At 33.4% G+C, this 22,167-nt stretch overlaps 1 protein-coding gene across 6 annotated transcripts in view; it reads right to left on the reverse strand.

The window, feature by feature from the left end:
* The window catches only part of DMXL1 (Dmx like 1), a 134,954-nt gene that overhangs the window by 15,025 nt on the left and 97,762 nt on the right, over positions 1-22,167 (reverse strand). For 2 of the 6 annotated variants that reach the window (XM_086705710.1, XM_086705714.1), the window contains 8 exons: positions 21,853-21,970; positions 18,553-18,615; positions 8,837-8,923; positions 6,366-6,487; positions 5,856-5,997; positions 2,457-2,507; positions 2,133-2,193; positions 499-626 (listed from right to left, as the gene is read on the reverse strand). In XM_086705710.1, coding sequence (XP_086561836.1) covers positions 499-626; positions 2,133-2,193; positions 2,457-2,507; positions 5,856-5,997; positions 6,366-6,487; positions 8,837-8,923; positions 18,553-18,615; positions 21,853-21,970 — 772 coding nt within the window. The remainder of the gene's footprint in view (positions 1-498; positions 627-2,132; positions 2,194-2,456; positions 2,508-5,855; positions 5,998-6,365; positions 6,488-8,836; positions 8,924-18,552; positions 18,616-21,852; positions 21,971-22,167) is intronic. The other 4 variants (XM_025924858.2, XM_086705711.1, XM_086705712.1 and 1 more) reach the window with 3 other exon arrangements.

Here is a 22,167-nt window from a genome sequence, read left to right on the forward strand (position 1 = left end):
GAATCTGATTAAAATGCAGATAGCGATTCAGTAGGTCTGCAGTAAAGTAATCTGTATTTTTAATAAGCCCCCAGATTTTACTCACTACTTGTCCGTACTTTGATTAGGTTCCAGAGGACAAAGAAAGTACAAGTATTTTATAAAAAATGTGTAATATATGGCGGTCCTATAATCATTTGGTCCTTAAGCATCACTTAAGTGAATTTTAATGGATATATATACAGACATACACATACACTCAAACACACACACTCAAACACACACACACACACACACACACACACACACACACACACACACACACACACAATGTTGTTCCAGAAAGAACCAACTGAACATTAAGTGTTCTTGGGGAAGAATTTTATAAAACAGCATTCATATGGATTAATACTTTATCGTAAGTTCACTGAGCTGTTCTCTTCAGAAACCCAGACTAGTAACATTTATAAACCTCCAACATAATCAAACCATATTCCCATTTACATTTTCATATGCTACCTTGTTTCCTTGATAGTTAAATCTCATTCTTGTAACTCTTGAATTGCCACCAGATCGAAAACAGGTTATTTGTTGAGAATGGCCCCATTCAAACATTCTGACACTTCCATCTTGAGCTCCTGTCAGATCTGCAAAAAGGACAAATATTGTCAATTTATTACAGGAATCTTTGGTAAGTTAATTTGTGAATCCAATGTGCAAACCTTTATGACAGAGACACCTATGAAATAAATCACAGTCAATTGTTATGAAATTTCAATTGAATATTTTGAATCTTAAAAACAGTTTTATGATGACTTTCATTTGACTAAACACTACATGGCAGAAGCAATTAAATCAGACCTCTAAGAATTTTATTCCTTTTGAAATTATCTCAAAGAGGTTTTAACAGCCTTTAATAAATACTTTGTGCAATAACCAGTTAACAAACTCTTGGGTGTACAAATGAGTCATTTCTTATCAGTCATACTATTAATGTTTAAATGTATACATTTTCTGTGGGAAAAAAAAGATTATAGGAAGTCTTGAACGTCATGCATGGTAAAGAAAGATATCACTTCTAATACTTATTCTGATTGACCAGATAGCTCAAATATATGTTGTATGTTTCACTGAGGAATATGAATAAGCTAAATAATTATTAATTCTTTACTTTGCCAATTCCTAATTTGGTGATACTAGGAACCTTATTTAATCTCCCTGAGCCTATTTCATATTGTCCTGTAAAAGGGGAATAATGATATATAAGTTAATGGACAGTTGTTAGAAGGAAATGAGATAAACCATATACATCATTTAGAAATATGCCTAACATGTAGGACTCAATTTATGTTAAGTATAATTATCAGTGGTAAGGTGGTATCCATGTAGTAAAAACATTGATTAATTTTTAGATTATTTTATACCTTTAGTATAAGTAACAAAAGTTACTCTCTTCATTTTAAATATAAACCCTTGAATCCTTTTGTTAGATATGGTATATAATTTGGAAAACAGGTGCTTGTGGCACTTAGAACAGTGAAGAAGAAAAGGACACTGGTTTTGTCAACTGTATTTTATCAGAGTATCTCTCATAAAAAAAAGCAGTAAAATTTTTTATATGTTATTAAATTGAAGGGACATGAGTACCTCTTAATTAACATGCACTATGCTTATTACTATAACTGAAATAATTAACTGAAAACATCATATCCTGCCTGAGAGTATAAGAACTTATGACTAACCATTTCCTATGCCTACTATTAATTAGTGTGTCTGATAAAAGGCAAATGGACAAAGTATTAATAAAATACAAATTGATTATGATGAGGCAATAAGTGACCACAATATCATTCTAATTTACTTAATAAAATATGGGAGTGATCCTATTAAAATAATAACCAGTAATGTTCAAAAATAAAATGTGCTAACTTAGAAATACGCAGTCAAAATGGTAAAAATTTACTGCATCAAGTTAGCCTTCTCTATTAATTCCAGAAAATTTCTTTTTCTATTTTTATCTAATTTTGAAATGAAGATTTTATTTACTAGCACACATTCTCTACAAAAAAAGTAAAATACTTGACTATCTTTCAATTGAAACTAAAAGCTTCCTTTAAACTGCTTAGAACACGGGCTAATTATGATCAACTTACAGTACGGAAGAGTTGGATGAGAAGTCATTCTTCTGACATTATTAATGGCTTTCTTAATCATCTGTTAAGAAAGAAAAATTGTTCTTCTATAGTTATGCTAAAAAGTAGTATTAAAGATACAAATTGTGACAGGAAATTCAAATAACATCTATTTATTTATTTTTATGTGATTCCATAACTACCATTATGGGTGCTAAAAATACCAAGCACGGTTAGCAGAAATTAAACTTAATAGCTCAGCTCTCTTACATTTAAGTATACATACATTTTCTGCATCACTGACAAGGCTCTAAGAACAAATTCACCTTGAGAATTTACTCTTACCTCCTTTCTTGCCAATTCTTTTCTGATCCCATTAAATTTATTGGAATAATCCTGAATAGTATAAGGTTAAAAAGACAGGCAGAAGCATGTGAAAAAAAAAAAAGAGGTAAACAGAAATTGTATAAATTTTTAATTGCTAGTTTGGAATTGTTTAGTTATCCATTTTTAAGTCATGCTTTGAATGATTTAAGTAGCCTGTCAAATAAGAATAAATATGCATAATTAAAGGGATAATTTTAATTAATAGAACAATTCCTAGTTATATAGCACCATAAGTATAATTATATGCTATCTTAGGTTTGTAGCATCAGTCTTGAGTAGATTTTTTTGTTGTTGTCTTGTGAATTTTAAACTTCCCATTACACTGAAGTTGTGAGTAAAGTGGGGATTTGGTAGGGAGGGAAGAGAGCAGGACAGCACAAATGGTGAAGGACACAAACACAAAAAGGTGTTTATGGTTGTGATTATATTCCCAAAGCAGAAGTTGGTCATGACAACTATTCTTTTTTGTTCGAATTTGTAATTGAATAAATCAGTAAAGAAAATATTTTATTAATCCTCCACAAAAAAAGAAAACTTGCTGAATGTTTCTTTTGTTTAGTAAATTTCGTGTTGAAATCTCATGTTCCTTTTAATTAAGAAATGCTTAAATACTCCTGTTCTTTTTCCTTCGACTAAAGTATCCAAGAAAAACCATAAGTAAAAAAATACATAAACAGAGGTTTAAAAAATCTCTCAGAGCATGTACAGAACATTATAAAGGAAATAAATTGTTACTTATTTTAGAAGATCCATATAAAAAACAACCATTGTATTATACTGGGTCTTTTACTTAATGAAGTGGGGCTCGATCAGCTCATTATGCTTACAAATCACGATCATCTCCATTAAAAACATGTCCTTGTAAGATGCAGACAGAAAGAAAATTCAGTACTAACAGGAATGACAAAGGTAAATTTCTGTATTATAATGCTTTGGAGTATAAACAAGTATTTTCTGAGCACTGACTATATGTTAAACACTATTCTGGTTAGAGATCATCAGTGTCTAAGGGAGGCATAATGTAATCTCTCAGGGAACTTACACCATTAAAAAAGACAACGAAAGAAAAGGCTGCTGGGGTGACTCAATGGCCTAAACATCTGACTCTTGATCTCGGCTCAGGTCATGATCTCACGGTTCCTTTGTTCGAGCCCCACGTCAGGCTATGCACTGACACAGTGGAACCTGCTTGGGATTCTCTGTCTTCTTCTCCCCCCCGCCCCCGCCTCTCCCCTGTTCACATGCTCACTCTCAAACTAAATAAATAAACGTTACCCAAAAAAGACAACTAAATAATAAACAGATAATTTCAAAACTGATAAAGGCCATAAATATGATAAAATGGGATAATATGATACTGAGTGACTACGGGGAGGGGAGAGAGGAGCAGATGCTGTCACTAAGGAAGCAAGGGAAATTTCTGGGAATGTGAGTTGAGATCTGAAAGGTCAAAAAGAAAAAAGAGTATTTGAAGCAGCAAGCATGGCAAAGGCTGTGGACAGGGCAGTGCACTTCATGCTTCCAGAGATGGAGACAAGGCCACTGTAAGCAGAGCAAAGTGAATCAGGTATGGAGTGAACAGAGGACGAGGCTGCAGAAGCTGGCAGGGGTCGAATCACACAGGACCTTAGCGCCATGTTAGGGACTTGTTTTTTTAAAGCTGTACCAGGAAATTTGAAAGTTTTAAACACCGGAGTAAGAGAGCACGTGACTCTTAATCTCCTGGTCGTGAGTTCAAACCCCACAATAGGGATGGAGCCTACTTAAAAATCAATCAAACAAGTAAAATAAACAGTGGAGTGACAACCTAAATGATGCTTAGGAAACAGCAACTCTGGCTGCTATATACAGAACAGAGGGAGCAAGTATGGAATCAGAGACCAGCAAGAAATCTGTTACAGGAAAAGCTGTAATACATTGTCTGAAACTGGAGTTGGAAAAATGGTCTTTTATGTCTATATTTTGTATATTCTCTTTAAGTTTCCCTTTAAAAGATGGTAATATCAGTAAGTTTTATAATTAATGTATTTTAATATATCTGTCAGTTGAAAAAAATGAACTATAAATGACCAAGTCATTTGATTTGAATAATTACTATATTGCTTTTCAAATTCTTCAATACTTAAAACACTCCTACCTGAAATCCTCGAGCTAAGAGGAACAGAAGACTTTAATATAATAAGCTCTACCACAGATTTGAGATAATGACCTAAGTTAAATCACTAGACCTTCTTGGAACTCAACCTTCATCTAAAAAATGGTAAGCAGGAGTAGTTATAACAGCCATCTCAACAGATACCTCAAAGAATAAAAGGATTATATGACAAAAAATAAGGTTATATGACTGACATAAATACATGAATATAAAACACTGTCAGGTATTATTAAAGATGATTAAGCCTTTACTTAAATAATTACTCTTAGTAAAAAAGTTTGGTGGCGGAGGCCAAGGAAAGAATACTGTAGGAATTAGGAAACTGAAAATAACCTCACCCCCAGAGAGCCACTGAAAGAATTACTGGTGCTGGGTTTCTCTGACTCTATGTATCATTAAGTATTAATAAAAGAATCTCATGGAGGTTTACACATGGATCACATCTTACTCAGGGCTCAAGAAAATCCTCAGACAAAATATAAACAAATTATTGTGGCTATGTTCCAATAAAACTTTACTTATAGACAATGAAATCTAATTTCATATCATTTTTATGTGTCACAAAATACCACTCTTCTTTTGATTCTTCCTGTAGCACTGAAAAATGTAAACACTATCCTTAAGCAGGCTGTCTATACAGAAACAGCTGGTAAGCAGGATTTGACCCAGGGGCATCTGGGGGGCTCAGTCGGTTAAGCCACCGACTTCGGCTCAGGTCATGATCTTGCAGTTTGTGACTTCGAGCTCCACATCGGGCTCTGTGCTGACACCTCAGAGCCTGGAGCCTACTTCGGATTCTGTGTCTCCCCCTCTGTGTACCCGTCCCCTGCGTCTCTCTGTCTCTCAATAATAAATAAATGTTTAAAAAAAAGTTTTTAAAAAAGGTTGAAAAAAAATGTTGAAAAAAAAAAAGCAGGATTTGACCCTAGATCTTAGCTTGCTGAGGCTGATGTGTACCAATAAGTTCCAAATAATTACGTAAAACGCAACTCTCTGTATTTTAAGTTATTTATTTAAAATCATTTTCTTATCTTTTTCAAGAGGAAACATGTTGTTCTTCATAATCAAAATTTATAATTTACAGCAATTATGACTTACTAAAAAGTTGGGAATTTTTCAAAAATATGTTTAGATCACCCCTACTCCATTAAGCTAGAGGGGAAAAAAGGACATTTATGCATCACATTTTTAACTTGACGTACCACAGAGGCTCCTCTGCCGGTCTGTGTACTTCCAAGCCATGGCATATTGATCGGAGTGCCGGGATTGCTGTGTGTATATGGGGTTGTACCTTGCACAGCTGTTAAATCATCCCGAGCATGTATAACCAAGAAATCTTCTGATCTACAAAAGAATGTCAACCGGAATGAAAGCAATCCCATCAGTTCTTCATTTCTTCTGTTATACATGAAAGCTCTAATATATGATTTTCTATTTCCCTCCAAAATTAATTTTCTTCAGCTCTTAACCCCCAACTCAAAGACAGTAACTTCATATGTGAACAATTTTAGGTCCTCTCACTTTATTCTCTTCCAACTCTCAATTCCTTTCTTTAAAGTTCCTGCCACCCCCTTTGCACTCTTTTGCATATTGGCAACCACTGTATTTACAATCTAGGAATATTTCTCTAAATATCTTTTGAAAGTTACAGTCCTGTGGATATCATCATTTTTAACACAATGTTACTGAATAAAAACAAAGTATAAAAGTACCCTTTGTTTTCCATTTCAGTATCATCATCTACCCAAGTATAGATCTGTGTAGCCAGAATTCCAGAAACATCCAGCTCTTGAACATCATGGCTTGAAGCAATTGCTATGCAGTTTCTATTTGCCTGAAAAACAAATCATATGGTAACTTTTAAATAAAAAAGCATGCATATGAGCTACTTGTGAAAATGGAAACTACAAAATAGCCCCTAGAAATGGTAACTTTAAGATATAGAAAAGACAGCATTTTCACCAACGACTCTTTAAAATTAATTCTAATAATTAAATCTTGAGTGTAATTATTTTCAGCTTGATCTTGGAGATATGTTTATGTTCAAAGAATTCAAGAGCATCTAACAGAAAGCCTCCTCTACATGGTAAAACATATACTACTTTATTTCTTCTCCCAGCATTGTCTTTCCAGTTTGCTAGTATGGTACAATCTCCCCAAGGTTTTGACACAGTTCAGAAATTTGAAGGAGCTGTTGAAAAAAGACAGAAGCTCTAGAAGGTAGAAAAAGGTGAGGGAAATAAGGAGCATCACACTAAAATAATGGTGCATTATTCAAATAAGGTAGTACCACTTTCACCTAAAGCTTTTCAGTCCTAGACAAGAAAAACACAATTTGAGAAATGGTCACAAAGAAGAGATGCAGGGAGTAGAAAAACAGTGGGGACGTATGCCAGAATAAATCATAAATTAAATGCTGGTGAGATTAAATGACCTAAAATTTTAACCATCTATGAACTGAAAATATACACCTCTAAAAGAGAAAATGACAGGATACTGACAGCAAAGAGAAAACAAGGTTAATATTTCCACTATGTAAAATGCTAATACAAACTAAAACAAAAAAATGAATATCCCAGACATAAATGGATAAGGAATTCTCTACGGGTCCCTCCATTTCTCCATCTTTTCTGAGCGACTTACTGACTGCTATTTGTTCTGGAGGATGGCTACATACCTACAGTGTCTCTCTCCAGATCAAAGGGCAGGTATATGTAATGTTCATTAGAGAGATTTAGGTTTCCTAAACTCTATGTTCCTTTCCTTACCATACACAACCCATTCTGTGCAGTTATCATTTGACCTTCTCCCTGCCACTCTGTAGTAATTTGAACACAGGGAACCAGAGCATAAATGTTAATATTCCTGGATACTACTTCTGCTATTAGTAATAAACTGTAATGGTCTGTGGTCCAAGAGTCTGTGTCTTCTTACAGCATTCGTTAAACTGAGAAAGCTAACTTGCTAGCTTGAATGCAGGGAAAAATTGTCACAGATAATTCACAACTAAACAAATGGGAAAAAGTTCAATCTCATCAACATTTTAAAATAATGCAATTTAAAGCAAAAGGTATTGTTTCTCAAATACAAATTTAGCAAGATGTAAAACAATAATAAATCAGGAGAAATAAAAATTAAACAGGTACCCTATTCTTATATAGTGGAACACAGATTTTATATATGTGGATGATTGTTCATTTTTTGTTACTTATATACATCCAAAAAAAAAAAAGAGGCTGTAATATATCATATTACATAGATATTAGAACTGAGAACTGCCTAGCTAAGGGGCTGTTTCCAAACTTGCTTGTCTTCAACAGAATCAGTCACTGTTTGGGGGTGTGTAGAAGAGAGAAACGAGACAAAAGACACAGGGAAAGATGAGGGCAGAATGACAAAGGAACTACCTAGGAGAAATAGAAAGAAAGACACAGAATAGGATGATGGAGAAACAACTGGTGAAATGATTAATGAAGGGGTAATGCCATAGAATATTTACCTAAATAATATTTAAAAATTATTTTAAAATTAGGAACACTTGAAAAAGATATACATACTTAAATATATATATTTGTGTGTGTGTGCACGTGTGTATAAATAAAATTGTGCAGTAAAGCATTTAGGTAAGAGAAAAGAAGAAAATGATTAATTTTTGACCTTACATTACTGTGTATCTAAGGTTATATCTCTTCTATAAGTAGCTTACAGACACTTTTGAGGAAGATGTTGAGTAGAAAACTAAGGAATGTAAAAGAAACACTAGTTAGGCAGCTACTATGGTTGTAAGTCAAAGAGAGAGAATTTCTATAAGTCATATAAAAGCTTAAATTTGATCTAATATTAGTAATCACATTCAACATATTCATATAAGGAAAATAAAAAATCTTTTCTTTGGATTAAATGCTGTAATGTGTTATAAAATTCTCAAGGCTACTGCATATATAAATACTTGATATTCTCTCTGTGTAGTAATTAAACATTATTTTATCTCCTACATATGCAATATATAATTATCAAACAATATAATCATTTTATAAAATAAAATAACTTATTCAGATTGCAATTTAGGCAATGGGAAGTAGCTTTCAGACAGAAAAATACTAATACTGAATAAACTGACAAAACGGGACTTTCTTCAACCATGAATACTTAGTCATCAAAGAAAAAAAGTCTATCTACTTACTTTATTAACAGCAAAGGCAGTAATGATATCAGATTCCTTGTGAATAATCCTTGCTTTACCTCCAGGATATCCCAAGTCTGCTTCTATCTAAACAGAAGGAAATAGAACATAAAAATATAGTAATTTTAATCACAGGAAAAATAATATATGCAAATCTGTCATTTAATACTTGTATAAATTAAAGAAACTTTTTAAATATTTCATATCTAAAGGTATTGTTTTACATGCTACTCATCCCTAAAATAAAACTCATGCGAACAGGGAAATTTAAACTTTTTCAAGCTTGCCTTTTCATATATAAAAAGACAGTTGATACAAAATACAACTTCTTAATTGCTCACATTCCCAATAAGTTAACTGCAATGAATTAACTTTAAAGGATCAAGACATTCTAATCATTAAAACAAGATTTGTTTACCCTATTTCTTAGTATTATAATCTTTTGATAAATATTAGGTCAGAAAGTAAATATTTTTATATGTTTTGCACGTCATAGAAGATCACTGTTGTATATTTATCTTTTCTTTTTTTTTTAGAACAACCTTTTAAAAATATAAGGACCATTCTTAGTTTACTGCCTGTAAAGAACAGGTCAAATATGGCCAGCTTACTGAATCCTGGTCTAAAACGGCTTTTAATTTATAAAAACAAACAAACAAACAAACAACCTGAAACCCTGAAAGGCACAGTAATTTCCCCAGGGTCAGTAAGTCATTTTAGGTCAGTAGTCATTTTTAATAGCTGAATAAACCATAATTCAATGTACTTTGGATGAGGGAAATAATCTGACCTTTAGCTTACCCCAAAGAAGGTACATACAAGGCCTTTGAACTCAGAAGAGAATACTGTATAAATCAATATTTACTAAACTAAACAGAGGTAAAAAGAGAAGGTAATTATTAAGAATTAAAAATGTTAATATAGGATAGTGTTTCATCTTATTTTATATCCCTAACCTTCATTCTTTAAGATGAATTAGTATAAAATGGTTCACAACTCATTGAGAAGTGCGGACGTTATTAATCTAAAATAAGAATATAACAAATTTAAGTCCTGCAAAGTTTAGATAAAAACATCACCAATGCCTGTCCAGTGTTTCACCAACAGAACCGAGTAGAATTAGCAGTATTTTTTAAATGGCAAATATAAAAGACTGTTGAATTGCAAAGGTGAGACGCCTAAGATAAAAACTCAAATAATCCTATGCCAACTAAACTCCTAGTCACTAGATGTAATGATGTCAAAGATGTTCAAATCGAAAATACAATCTGATAACAAACCAAAGATTTTCAGTGTTTGCCAAACATTTTGGTTGATTTTGGGGTCAACCTCTTTTCTAACAAAAATCTTATCTCAAATTCTGTAATTTTATGACAGAATCCCAACTTAGTGACCTATCTATAATATCTGGTATCTAAAGTATACTGAGTGTTAGGGCGCCTGAATGGCTCAGTTGGTTAAGCGTCCGGCCTCAGCTTAGGGCGTGATCTCACTTCGTGAGTTCGGGCCCCACGTTGGGCTCTGGGCTGACTTCTCAGAGCCTGGAGCCTGCTTCGGATTCTGTGTCTCCCTCTGTCTGCCCCTGTGCTGCTTGCACTCTGTCTCTTGCATTGTCTCAAAAATAAATAAGCATTTAAAAAAACTAAAAAAATAAAGTATACTAAGTGTCTACTACTAGATTTTGAAGAAATTGGAAAGAGAGACAAATGATGTTTGCAGGAAGTGGAGGAGTATGTTATGTGCTGATAACGGGTGGGTGGGGGGAAACATACTAGTTTTAGCTGCAGAGCTTTTTCCAACTTTACCTGATAGGGAAACAGGCTCCTGCAGGCATAAACTTAAAAAGCTTCTTCAATGTGAAAATACATGCCTGTCCTCTCAAAATCTTTATTTAATAAAACATTATTTCTTAATATTATGGTCTCAAGATCACCTGCTTTAAAATCAAGTGGAGGGAGAGGGAAGGAATGGTGTTTAGCATCTCAAAAACTTAGTATTTAATTTAGAAAACAATGACAAGTGGTAGGAGATTGAATACCAGGCAAGATTCAGTTTGCAAAGAGTCTTAAAAGCCACAATGAAGAGTTCAGATTTTATTTTGGAGCTAGGAAGACACTGCAGGGTTTAGACAGTTCTGCAAGTTGTGAGGTAAAGTATAAAGGGTGTGAGAATGGTTGCCAGAAAACAGTCAACAGGCTACTTTAGTTGCTGAAGAGGTAAAGGTGGGTTTAATTAGGGTAGTAGCAATGGTGGTAGTGATAGTTGGTTGGAATTAGGGTAAATTTTGCTAATGGAATGAAATTATAGTAAGAGTAAAAAAAAGCAAGTATAACTCCTAGTTTTCAGACCTAAAAACTGGGTAAGTGAAGGTACCATTTAATGAGACAAAAGTGAAGGAAAAGTAAGGATTTAGATAAAGATGAGAAGATAGAAAATTCTACTCTTGACATTCAGGGTGATGTAGCTATTAGATTAAGAAGTCAAGTCCAGAGTTCAGGAAATGAATGGGCTAGAGAGATTTAAGAGTTATCGGCCTATGGAGGATATTTAAACCATGAGATAAACCAAAGAGAAAGTAAAAATAGGGAATAGAAAATGTTACAGAACTAAGTCCTGGTATACCCCATGTTTCAAAAAAGGGGGAAATAAAGGAGATGTACCACAAAAAAAAGGGGGGGGGGGAAGGTCAATTCGAAATGGAAGTAGTTTTAGGAAAGAGGAATACTGACAGAATAAACAGACAGAACAAGAAACATTTTCCAAGTATGAATACTAAATAATCAAATATGATGTTAATAGAAACCAAGTGAAGCAAGAGTTTTAAGAAGGTGGCTGTGGTCAACGGTATCAAAAGATACTGAAACAATGAATTAAAGGAAGACAGAACCAACTACTGAATTTAGCATAGTGGGAGTCAAGGGTGACTTTGACTAGTAACATGTCAGTGTAGTGGGCTGGAGATAACACTTAACTAGTTTAAAGAGACACATGGTGAATAGGGAGGTAAATCCATTGGGGAAGATTCACAGAGGCACTCAAATGAATTGATAATATTTTATTTCTTAAACTGGGTGGTTCCTCCAGGGAGTGTCTGCATCATTACTCTTTAAGTCTTCTATAATGACTTTACAGGCAATTCTATAAATGAATTTTCCTAGATAGGGAAATTAAAGCAATGGGATAGTAGACTAATTCAAAGGTAGGTTTTTTGGTTTTCATTTGAAAGAAAGACAATAAAATATATTTGCTTATGCAGAGAATAATCAGAGAGGTAAATATTTATTAATGAAGACGGAGGTGGGGGAGGAGGGATAACTACTGAAGCAAAGTCCTTGGGTAGGTAAGAGCCCATAGGATCAGCGTACAAATGGAAGATCTGGTTTTGGACAAAAGAGTGACAGTCTATCTACTGTTAGAGAAGTTAATGAAACATCTGCATATAGAGCAGAAGTAAGATTTGGTGGTGGAAAGATTAGTCTACATTCCCGATGACTGCACTTATTTTGATGACAGAACAAGGTCATCGGTGGCAAACAGTCAAGGAGTACTGGAAGTTTGAGGAAAGAGAGTAAAAGTGGGGAGAATGAAAAACAAAACAAAACAAGTACTACAGAGTAATTTATTTTGATCGTTGGGTAATTTGGGAATTGTGGCTATAAATTTTAAGTAAGGCAAACCCCCACTGTTTGTGCTTTTTCTTCATCCACGTTCAGCTCTTGAGGTGAAGATGTCACCTGCTAATCCCCAGGATCTGACCTTTACTATCCACTTGCTTGTATTCACTGACCTTCATCCTATATTCTTTCTTCCTTAAGCTCTTCTTTCCAGCTTATCTCTTAACTCAGGCAAACAGAAGTCAACACTGCCCCTCTGGCAATAGCAACTGCCCTGACAAGACTGGCAGGCCAGTCTGAACTTAACCCCTGACTCCAGACTACACAGATGGACCATAGAGGGATCTCTAGAATGACCTATCACTACCTTTCCCTCATTATAATACTAAAATATCTGCCCAAGGAGGAGCACAAGCCTTATACAATATACAATGTGTGTATAGGCACGTTTCCTTAAGGTACATGTGTGACCTTATGCCCGCCACTACATAGGATAATAAGGCTTCTCTATCTAAATATTCATCCTAATCCCAAATAAAAGGAACCCATCCACTCTTGTGCCAGGATCATGGCTTTGGAAGCCATTCCTCACAATCTCCTTATTTGCTGCTAATAAAGTTTTCTTTGTGCAAAAATGCAACCTGATGCAGTTTGTGACTCATCAAGGAGTGAACTCATGTTCTATTACAAAGGCACAGAGTAGACAGAGAGTTGCATGTAAAGAGGTTTGGGGATTTTCAAGGCAAATACACCATAGAGAGAATGGCACAAAAGGGTTGAGGATTTTTCAGAATGATGAATCATGAAATCTAAGGTGGGAAAGAAAGAAGTGGAAACATGATATGCTCAAAACAGAGAACCTGCATGAGCTATGAACATAATTTAATTTGCTAAAGGCCATACAATATAAAACCAAAGTAAAAAAAAAAAATCACAATAAATACTATCTTAATGTAAAATTTAATGTATGTTTAATGTAAACCTTAACGAAAGGTTTCAGGCCATGGTTTAAAATCTGATTGGGCTGCAAATGTCCATCGACAAATGAATGGATAAAGAAGATGTGGTATATATACACAATGGAATATTACTCTGCAATAAAAAAGAATGGAATCTTGCCATTTCCAACTACGTGGATGGAACTAGAGGGTACTGTGCTAAGTGAAATTAGTCAGAGAAAGACAAATATCATAGGACTTCACTCACAGGAGGACTTGAACATACAAAACACATGAACATAGGGAAGGGAAGCAAAAATAATATAAAAACAGGGAGGGGGACAAAACATAAGAGACTCATAAATATGGAGAACAAAGAGAGGGTTACTGGACGGGGTGTGGGAGGGGGGATGGGCTAAATCGGTAAGGGACACTAAGGAATCTACTCCTGAAATCACTGTTGCACTATACGCTAACTTGGATGTAAATTTAAAAATAAATAAAATAAAATCTGATTGGGCTGGATTTGTGAGGAAGAAAGAATCCAAATATTAGTACCAGAAGAGATTTTAAGAGATTACGCAGATCAAAAAAGAAAGAATTACCACAGATGACAGCAATTCCATTTCTGGGTATGTGTCCAGAAGAACTGAAAGCAGAGACTTAAACAGATATGTACATCAATTTTCACATTACTCACAGCACCCAAAAGATGAAAACAACCCAAATATCCATTGATAGATGACTGGATAAACAATATATGTGACATGTACACAATGGTATACTATTTAGCCTTAAAACGGAAGGAGATTCTGAGACATACTACAACACGGATGAAGCTTGAAGATGTTATGCTAAGTCAAATGAGCCAGTCACAAAACGGCAGATATTATGTTTCCACTTACACAGACACCCAGAGTAGTAAAATTCATAGAGACAGAAAGGAGGACGGGAGTTAGCTGGGGCTAGGCTAAGTGGGATGGAGAAAGTGGAGAGCTACTGCTCCAGTTTGGGAATATGAACAAGTTCTGCATTTGTTTGGTGCTGATGGTCGCAAACAAAGTCAATGTACTTAATGCTACTGAACTATACACTTAAAACAACTAAAACGGTAAATTTTTACATGTATATTTTACCACAGTTTGTAAAAAGAGTACATTTTATACAGGTGATGATCTAAAAAATGTTCAGGTTCTGCAGACCTTCCTTTAAGAACTGAAGAAGAGAGGAACATAACAGACTAACTTCAGGACTTCACTACTATTTTAATTAGAGCAGTTAGCATGTTTAAAATTATCAACCCAGTTTGATACATTAGGGTAAATGAGGCTTCAAGGACATAAAGAGCCCAAGGTCCCACAACAGAGCTATAGAAAAGCTAAGGTGAGACTCTAGGTCTCATTAGTGATTTTCAGCTACTATCACCTTCCATGATGTAAAGCTGAGTGCTTGCACTTCAGCACTGCTCTAATAATATAATTAAATACAACATAGAGTAAAATGACATCTAAACAATATCAAAGGCATATTGGAAGGAAATGGGAAGCTGGCAAGTGAATACAAAAGAAGACAAATACTCTAAATATTACGAAATAAAAATATTCAAGAAGTAATTTTGTTTTCAAAACTAGCAGTGAAATGAGAGGTGACATCACCATAAATTTTCTTGTATATTAAAAGAATAGGGGAATATTATGAATAATTTTATACCAATAAATTTGACACCCCAAATGAAGCCTATTTCTTTAAAGACATGGACTACTAAGGCTCATTCAAGAAGAAATAAATAACCCGACTTGCCCTACATGTTAAAGAAACTGAATTTGTAGATAAAAAACTCGAAGCCAAGATGGTTTCTCTGCTGAATTCTACCACTTAAGTAAGAAATACTAATTCTACACAATTTTTTTCCCAAAAAATTAAAGAGAGTATTTCCCAACACATTCTATGAGTCCAGCTTTAGTTTAAAACCAAAAAAAGAACCCCAAAACATTATAGGAAAACTTATGTTCGTTAACATAAATGCAAAAATCTTAACAAGAATTTTAACAAACATACCAATATATATAAAAAAAAAATAACAAATACAGCACGACCAAATGAAGCTTAGCCAGAGAATGCAAGGTTTGTTTAACATCAAACAAATCCATCAACGTATTTAGTCATATTTACAGACTAAAATAAGAAAAACCATATGAACATCTCAGTGGTAACAACAACAGAAAAGAGAGGTGACAAAATCCAGCAGCTATTACGATTAAAAATTTTCAACAAGCTAGGAACAGAAAGAAACCTCCTCAATCTTATAAAGGGTATCTATAATAACCCTATAGAATACAGCATACTTAATGACAAAAGACGCAATGCTTTTCTTCAAGATCAGGAACAAGATAAAAATGTCTGCTTTCACCATTTCTGTTCAACATGGGACTGAAAGTTCTAGCCAGTGCAGTAAGACAGTGGGAGATTAGGATAAAGATAAATAGATCAATAGTCCAAAACAGAGTCCCTAACACACATAGGTCAACTGTTTTGTTTTGTTAATTTTTTTTTCACCTTTATTTTTGAGAGAGAGAGCCAGAGTGCGAGCAGGGAAGGAAAGAGAGAGAGGGAGACACAGAATTCAAAGCAGGCTCCAGGCTTTCAGTTGTCAGCAAAGAGCAGGCGCTTAACCTAACCGACTGAGCCACCCCACCCAGGCACCATGTCAACTGGTTTTTTTAAAAGGAGGAAAAGGCAATTCAGTGGAGGAAAAGATAACTTTTTCATTAAACAGTGGTGAACAACTGATACACACATGGGAAAAAAAAAAAGCAACTGCAATCTATACTTTCTACCCATATTAAAAAATTGACTCAAAAAAATTTTTTGTAGGATTTAAACACTGCCTTCGTGTTATAATTTCTTTGTAGGGCAGAGCTTTAGATTTCTGTTTTTAACTGGAAAGCTGTGGTAATGGAAGTAGTCTTCACTAATTGTAAAACTAACACGAGAGCAGAGGTGGAGAAAATCTTTGTGATTTTTAGGTTAGGCAAAGATTTCTTAGATATGACACCAAAAAGAACATCCACACACAAAACAAATTTTGATGAGGTTCAATGTATCAGTTAAAAACTTCTGTTTAAAAGAAATTGTAGAGAATCAAAAGACATGCGAGTAGGAGAAAATATCTGCAAATGTGATACACCACTTATTTAAAAAATAAAAAGAACTGTTAAAACTCTGTCAAGAAAACAACCCAATCAAAAAAAAAAAAAAAAAAAAAGACATTTGAAAACACACTTCAACCAAAAAATTATACAAATGATATAAAAAAGCACATGGAAGATGGTCAAAGTAAATTAAAACTAGTACACACCTACTAGAATGGCTAAAATAAAAAGGCTGACCATACCACGCCCTGGTGAGGAGGTAAAGCAACTGAGATACCATGTACTGCTGCTGGGAATATAAAAGGGTACCATCACCTTGGAAAATACTTGAGTAGTTTCTCAAAAAGTTAACCACACACATACAATAAAATCTGGCCATTCCACTCCTAAGCATTTGCACAAGAGAAATGAAAGCATACGCCCAACCAAAGGGACCTGTATATGACTAATGTGAGCATTCTTATTTGAAACAGTTCTGAAATGGAAAGAGCTCAAGTGGTCATCCACACATAAAAGAATAAACAAATTACGGTACAGCTATACAATGCACACACCTCAGCGATAAAAAAGAATGAATTAATGAAATATCCAACATGGAGGAATATCAAAATAATTATGCTATGGGAAAAAGCATACACTGTATGATTCCATTTACATAAAATTCCAGAAAATGCAAGCTAATCTATAATATGAAGAAGCAGATTGGTAGCTGCTTGTAGAGGAAGAAGGCACAGATGAAAAAAAGAAAGGAGTAAGAAAGAGATTAAAGTTTTGGGAGTGATGACTATATTCATTTTCTTGGTTGTGGTGATGGCTTTACCAGTGTATACATACTCCAAGATTAATCAAACTATACTTTAATAAATATGTGCAGTTATTTTAAGTCAGGTATACACGATAAAGCTATTTAAAACAAAATTATAGCAGATGTTTGGAAAATCTTGGCCAAAAATTGTTGATGTTAACTAAACACACAGAAGGACTACCTTTGAATGTAATGTGATGACTATAGAAATACCACATTCTGATTATATTTATTAAATTTAATATATTTATAAATATTTAATATTTATTAAAATATTTGGATGAGATTTCATGATAATGTACAGACTAGTAATTAATGATAACTTCGGCAAGGAATTATTGTTAACTGATTAAAAGTTTCAACTATATTCTTTCAAAATTGCCAAAGGCCATTAGACATTTCCAAAGTATGGACTAAATATATTTATTTTGCCAAACTTGAGTTATACACTTGACAGCTAATCAGTCTTTTTTATTAATTATACAGAATTATTTTTCTTATTTTAACCAGAAGAATTTCTTTGGAAAAGAATTAGCAGGGGGAATTAGTAACCTTAAAAAATTATCTTCAAGAAAGTCTTCCTCTAAAAATTACTTTGCTGAGATGGTCTTAAAATCAGAGTAAGAAACACATGAGTGAGTTAAATGTCAATTTAATAAAACTCACATTTGAATATATGATCATAGAACATTTGGGAGATATTTCATGATTATACCAATTCCTACCATTCTTGCTCTGTTCTCAAGTGTTAGCAGAAATTGCTACATACAAGGCAATGTGCTATGTGCCATTCCTACCAGCACAATAAATGCTACATTTAGCATCTGATATATTTTAAGGAACTAACATCACAGAAGACATTGTTAACTTCCAAAATGACACTTGTAAAACAGAACAATACTGCTACAATTCTACAATGGCTATTGTAATACACCTTATTAAGAACTTCAGTAGCATTTACTCAAAAAAATGTGTAGCCAAAACAGGTTACATTCAACTCTCTTTAAAATTGCATTCTCTTATTAACAAAACAGAAACAATTTTTATGATTGCATATTTAAGCTACTGAAATCAAGTAAGAATAATCTGAGGGAACAAAAATTTAACTGCACTGGAAACAAAGTCCGGTTCAAAACTCAAATGCAAACAATGTGTTTTTCTTGTGAAAGAATGCAATTTCTCATTTTAGTTGAATGATATTTTGTACCTTATTGATGTTTGGCTCCTCCATCATAGAATTTTTGATGGTTTCACAGTTGTCCTCTAATGACTTCATCAAGAAAGAATAACCACATGACAAAGAGTAAAGACGAGATATAACATGCAAAATACCGGGGATATTTTTATAATATTTTAAACTAAATTTACTAGAAAACAACACTGGACTGAGTTGTTATTTTTCAAGTTCATACATCTTAAAAGAAGCACATGTGGAGGTACGTGGATAAGGCTGGGCAAAACTGAATCCCTCAGAACTCATTAACCACCACCATAAATTTTATTTGCCCTTGCAAGAAATTTTAACTTATTTTGAAATGTTGACATTAAAGCAAAGTTGAGCCCCATGTTCTTAATATTACAAATTTCAGAGCTACTGATCCACAGTACTCTCAGCTGAAAATTAAAGTCAAATTGTTCTGCTACTATGCCTTGTCTCCATTATGGTACCTCACTCCTCAGGAAAACCTCCTGATTAGAAACTTTTAATTTCTAGGTTTCTAATTCTCTCCTTCTCTTGATTTAGCCAGAAATAATAAACTGCTTGGAGGCACACATCTTGCTAAAAAGGGGATATTAGAAAAAACTGGTTCAAGACCTCTGGTTCTCAGAAAATGAAAGAAAAGAGAAATACAAAGTAGGGACAAATATGATAGCTGTCAAGTATTTTTTTCTGGCTGGGGATCATTCAGATATAGTTCATTTGCAGCCATCTGTATTCAATTTCCAAGTATAAAAAGGAAAGATCTTTTATTTTAAAAATGCAGTATAGGAAAAGAAAAGATCTGAGCATACACCAGGATTTAAACATCAGATGGAGAAAATTTCATTTTCACACACATAAGGAATAAAGAAACCATCTCAAAATTCTCCCGTCCAAAATACAGAGCCTGTCATGTATCTATTTCCTAACCATATGAAAAGTCACAGTGACATGGACTCAAACTATTTAAATATAATCATTTTATAAAAAAAGACATGGAAGATAATTTTGTTAACATCAAGAACAAGCTAATCAACTTGCCAGTTAAAGATTAAACATTATACTAACTTTATAGAGTTAATATTCTACTTAATTCCATCCCATCTGTGGTTCACCATACAAAGTTTTCATTTTCATATTCCCTTTATCAAAATGTCACTATTTTTAAAAAGTGAAGAATAAAACATGAAGAATAAAACAATAATGCAGTAGCAATTAATTTCTAATAACTATCATTAATGATGCCAAGTTTTAAGTAAATAAGATCTACCAGTTAAAATATTCCAAATTAATTTTGCAGGAAAAAAAAACCCTAAAATTCAGAAAAAATATTTAGCTCACTAATTATAAAGCTTTCTCTCAGTCCAACATTCATAAGCATGCATTTAATTACTAACAAAAAAATTAAAATTTTCTTAAGGTATCATCGAACTCTGAAAGAAAACTCAAACAGCAAAGGAATTTAAAAGATGTACTTGTACTCATTTCCCTGCTGTTCTTCCTCATGTATCTGGCTTAGTCATGCTACTCCCCTCCCTTAGTGGTTCTATTTCCTGATTCAACTAGACAATCTGGTGGTGAACAATTTTTTATTTTGTTTTGAGAATTATTTAATTTCCCAAATACCTATATTCCAAATTCCCTATATCAGCAGTAGAGAAATATTTTTTATATTTACAACTATATTAATAAAATATGGCCATGTTCTTTAAAAAATGATTTTGTACATTTTTGTACAAAAAATGATTTTGTAAATCTATACCTATACAAGGTAGGTCAGAGAAACCCAAGAAATAACAAGCACAGTAAACATACTTTTTCCACAGTAAGCAGGTATAAAGTGTATAAAGAAGGAGGGCTTTATTCACTATTATGGAAATGCTTTAACTTGTAATACATTATTTTAGGCAAAGATATATTTAAAATAAAATCAGAAACATTACCTCACCAATGAACACACCCTAATTAATTAGTCTCTGATCCAGTACATTTTTAATTTTACTTATCCCAAAATTTTCTTGAACTGTTTAATGGTAATTCATATACTAAATATTTAAGATACATCTTATGGAAAGTTAAATAAAACTACTTTTATTTATTCTATTTTACCTATTGTTGGCTTAGATTTCAATGTTATCCTAAGATACATATTTCACAAGTTTTCTAAGTTGCAAAAAATTATGTATTTTGTTTCCTGGCTTGGCTAATTCAAATATATTTACATCACCAGGTGAATGCTAAGTATCAGCACCCGCAGTTGCCTCTTATAAAATAGTGCTTAAACCGAGAGCCCTTCAGATCTATGTAATTTTTCTGTTTTTCATTAAGGTTATTATATGCCATCTTGCTTTTTGCTAACTTGTCTAGTAAGAAGCCACTTTAATGTATAAACATGCTGAGTCACTACGGTGTACACCTGAAATTAATGTAACATTGTATGTTGATTACACTCAAGTAAAAATTTTTATTTAAAAATCAGGAAAAAAAGCCGTTCTACTTCCTTATTTCTCCAAGTGAAATACCCTTCTTTTTTTCCCCCCACTTCAAGAACCATACAAAACTTGCTTTCAGACTAGTTCAGTGCTTCTCAAAATACAATCCACACACCAGCTGAGGGTTTTGAGTCCATGAGGACATAAGGAATTAGTCTCATCACTAAGTCCACCACTGAGTTTACCGGGTATTTTTAAAATAGCAATACTGTCACAGAAAAGTAAGCAACATGTTAATCTACATTCAGGTGCAAATTCTCCATAGCGTCAAAATGGAACTTTTTAAAGCACTGAACTAAATGTGAAAAATAATCATAATGATAACATCAAAGTATAATTAACCACAGTATATTTATAAACTGCACTTATAAATTCACTAAGAAGCATAATCGAAAGAATAAAAAGAAAATGTACATATTTGAAATGTTCTCAGTATACAAACCTAGTTTCAATAAAACTTCTAAGATAACTTCTTTTAACGATCACATTCTGAAAATCATGGGAAAATTCGACTTTATTTCCTAAAATGGCAATCATGACAACTCAAAGCACACCAAACAAGATACACAATCTTCACTCAAACAGTACCTTTTTAGGAAAAAAAAGTTCCAAATACATCTGAATTAGTTACTTTAAATTGACTTCAGAAAATAGTGACCCGTTCTCTCTCCTTTTCAATTACTGTATCTATTTATTAACTGCATAATACACGTTTATGGTATAAAAGTGGGTTGTAAAATACAACTTATTCTTTATAGGTACATAAAACAAGACTTCAGTAATAAAAAAAAAAAAGGTTTTAACTTATACAGACCTCATTTAGACATCTTTTCTTCGTGAATATATTTCTGATAAAAGTTTCCTGAATTTCTTCCTGCTTCACCAAATATTGCCAAAGTCTCTTCACAGACAGTGCCAGATGGTGTTTGGATCTACAGAGACAGGATATTTAATTATACACTTTGGAGATTTCTGATTAACTTGACCACATTTCCTTGGTGCTGTAAGAATGTTTATAATAATAAATGAACTAGAATCAGATCACATCATCTAGGCAGCAGTCTGCAAACTTTTTCTTAAAGAACCTGATTGTAAAGATTTTAGGCTTTCAGGCTACATGGTCTTTCAA

Source organism: Puma concolor, chromosome A1, assembly GCF_028749965.1.
Source record: "Puma concolor isolate L17-30 chromosome A1, mPumCon1.1.hap2, whole genome shotgun sequence".
NCBI lineage: Eukaryota > Metazoa > Chordata > Mammalia > Carnivora > Felidae > Puma > Puma concolor.